General features: G+C 30.0%; 1 protein-coding gene across 1 annotated transcript; it reads left to right on the top strand.

Annotated features, from left to right (window-relative positions):
* Window positions 1–1293: 1293 nt before the first annotated feature.
* On the top strand, window positions 1294–2020 carry LOC106293588 (ethylene-responsive transcription factor 11-like). Its single transcript, XM_013729269.1, has one exon. It carries the CDS (start codon window positions 1344–1346, stop codon window positions 1827–1829), a length of 486 nt encoding a protein of 161 aa, XP_013584723.1. The 5' UTR covers window positions 1294–1343; the 3' UTR covers window positions 1830–2020.
* The last annotated feature ends 216 nt before the right edge of the window (window positions 2021–2236 follow it).

Genomic DNA, 2236 nt, shown 5'->3' with positions numbered 1-2236 from the left:
AAATATATATATATATATATATAAATTTCTTAATTATAATTAAGAATAATAAGATAAGCAATTGTATATATCATTTATTTTTAAAATATACTATTTTTATTCTGATATTGTATAAGTTAACAAATATATTGTTGATTTGGTTAGAATATGATTACCTTCTTATTAATAAATTTAGAGAAATGTTCCGTAAATTGCTATCTAATTCTCCATCTCTTTAGTTATATTTTTCTATAAAATATTAAAGGTGTTTAAATCATTATAATAATTACTTCAATATTTTATTAGCTGAGCACATATTATACGCTATTATTACCTTATTATATGTAAATGTAAATTCGAAGGGTGCTTAGATGAAAGGCAATTGGTTTCATGTACTGTAAATCATATACTTAGAAATCTATTATATAAAAATATTTTTAAACCATAATGTCATTTATAAATCGTGGATAACAATACTGTGGTCTTATGTTTAGGGAGACTACAGTGTTAAATCCAGAATTCTGTAAAAAGTGATTTTTTAAACAAAACCTAAATTAAGATAAGCTACAGTGTTTCAACTTTTCTTCAATGTAGTAAAACTGAAATTAGTTTATAAAAAAACTGTATACCTAATCAAATTTAATAATTTTCTTTTGTGATTGATAGAATAATTTTTAATTTATAATTTTAATGATGCTTTAAAAGTAAAAATAAATTTTTTTAATAAACGAGTTTTACCTAAAACATCTTATATTTAAGAAACGGTAGGAATATTATTTAATGGTAGATTTTTTTCACTAAATATATATATATATCGGATTATGAAGTTACAAATTAAATTAGACTTAATTTCAATAAACTAAAATATAATATATATTTTTGGCAATAAATAAAATATATCTATAGGGAAAATAAAAATTATAACTGATTTGGCAGTTGTGTCTGTTTGTAGTTTGCTTATCAATAGAGGAAGAAAATATAGATAGTGATGTGCGCCGCAGCAAAACGACACGTACCAAAGTAAGCGCCGTGGTCTTCTCTCTGACTTATGCAAACCACCGCACGAAATTTATTAGAAAAAGCCATTATAAGTAGTCAAACATTGGTCGTTCAAAAAAAAAAAAAAAGTAGTCAAACATTAAAAGACATTTAAAGGCATTTAAGAAAAAAAATCAGTAAATAGCAAAAAAAGCCAAAAAACAAGATGCCACGAAATTGCTAATAATTACGAAATACTACAACTTCTTCAGACTCCTCATAACTTGTCTGTATAAATACGAACACTCTCTTCTCATAAATTCCACAAACACAAGTTCTCGTTCTTTGCTTAACAAAAAAAAAAAAAGTATTTTTGTTTTGTCTAAATGGCGCCGACAGTAAAAACGGCGGCCGTTAAAACCAACGTCGGCGAAAAGAAAGAGCACCATTACAGAGGAGTGAGAAAGAGGCCATGGGGTCGTTACGCCGCCGAGATCAGAGATCCGGTGAAGAAGGCTCGAGTCTGGCTCGGCTCTTTTGACACTGCCAAAGAAGCGGCTCGTGCCTACGACAAAGCCAATCTCAATTTTCGCGGCGCAAAAGCCAAAACCAATTTTCCTTATCCTAACTTCGTCCACGACGAGAGTCCGAGCCAAAGCAGGACCGTCGTATCATCGAAGACGATTAGCGATCTCAATCTTGAAACCAGGTTCCCTTTCCCGAAGATTCAGGTCAAGTCCGGGATGTTCTTTATCGAGTCGTCAAGGAGCGAATCGGAAGGATCGTCTGTGGTGATGGATCGTAGTCCAGAGAGACCATCACGCCTCCCCTTGGATTTCGATCTCAATTTCCCTCCAAAGCCTGAGACCTAATTCTTATTAATGGGATATGATTATGAACATGGGATTTTATAACTTTTAGATGAATTAAATGTTCTGAAATCTAAATCTAAAGATTGAAGCTTGTCGTATCTTATTCATAAATGTTAGTGCCAAAAATCTTCTTTTTTTTTCCAGCAGAGGGTTAAAAAAGTAGTATTTGTGTTCTCATCTGCTGTTGTTTATCATTAATTGCATACTTTTGTAATTTCTGATCAACATAAATAAAACTTTGTTTTGGCATATCATTCAATCTTTTGAAAGAACACATATTAAGTAGTTATCTCTAATTTATTAGAAATTATAAAAAGTCATCATGATATTAAGTCATTTATGAATTTTGAAAGAACACATATTAAGTAGTTATCATTCAATTATCTCTAATAGTTATCTCTATTTTC

Source organism: Brassica oleracea, chromosome C5 (genome assembly GCF_000695525.1).
Source record: "Brassica oleracea var. oleracea cultivar TO1000 chromosome C5, BOL, whole genome shotgun sequence".
NCBI classification, from domain to species: Eukaryota; Viridiplantae; Streptophyta; class Magnoliopsida; order Brassicales; family Brassicaceae; genus Brassica; species Brassica oleracea.
This window is presented reverse-complemented; position numbering and strand designations above follow the sequence as displayed.

Coding starts and splice junctions, on each gene's coding strand:
- LOC106293588 (XM_013729269.1), top strand. CDS start 1,344: ATGGCGCCGACAGTAAAAACGGCGGCCGTTAAAACCAACGTCGGCGAA.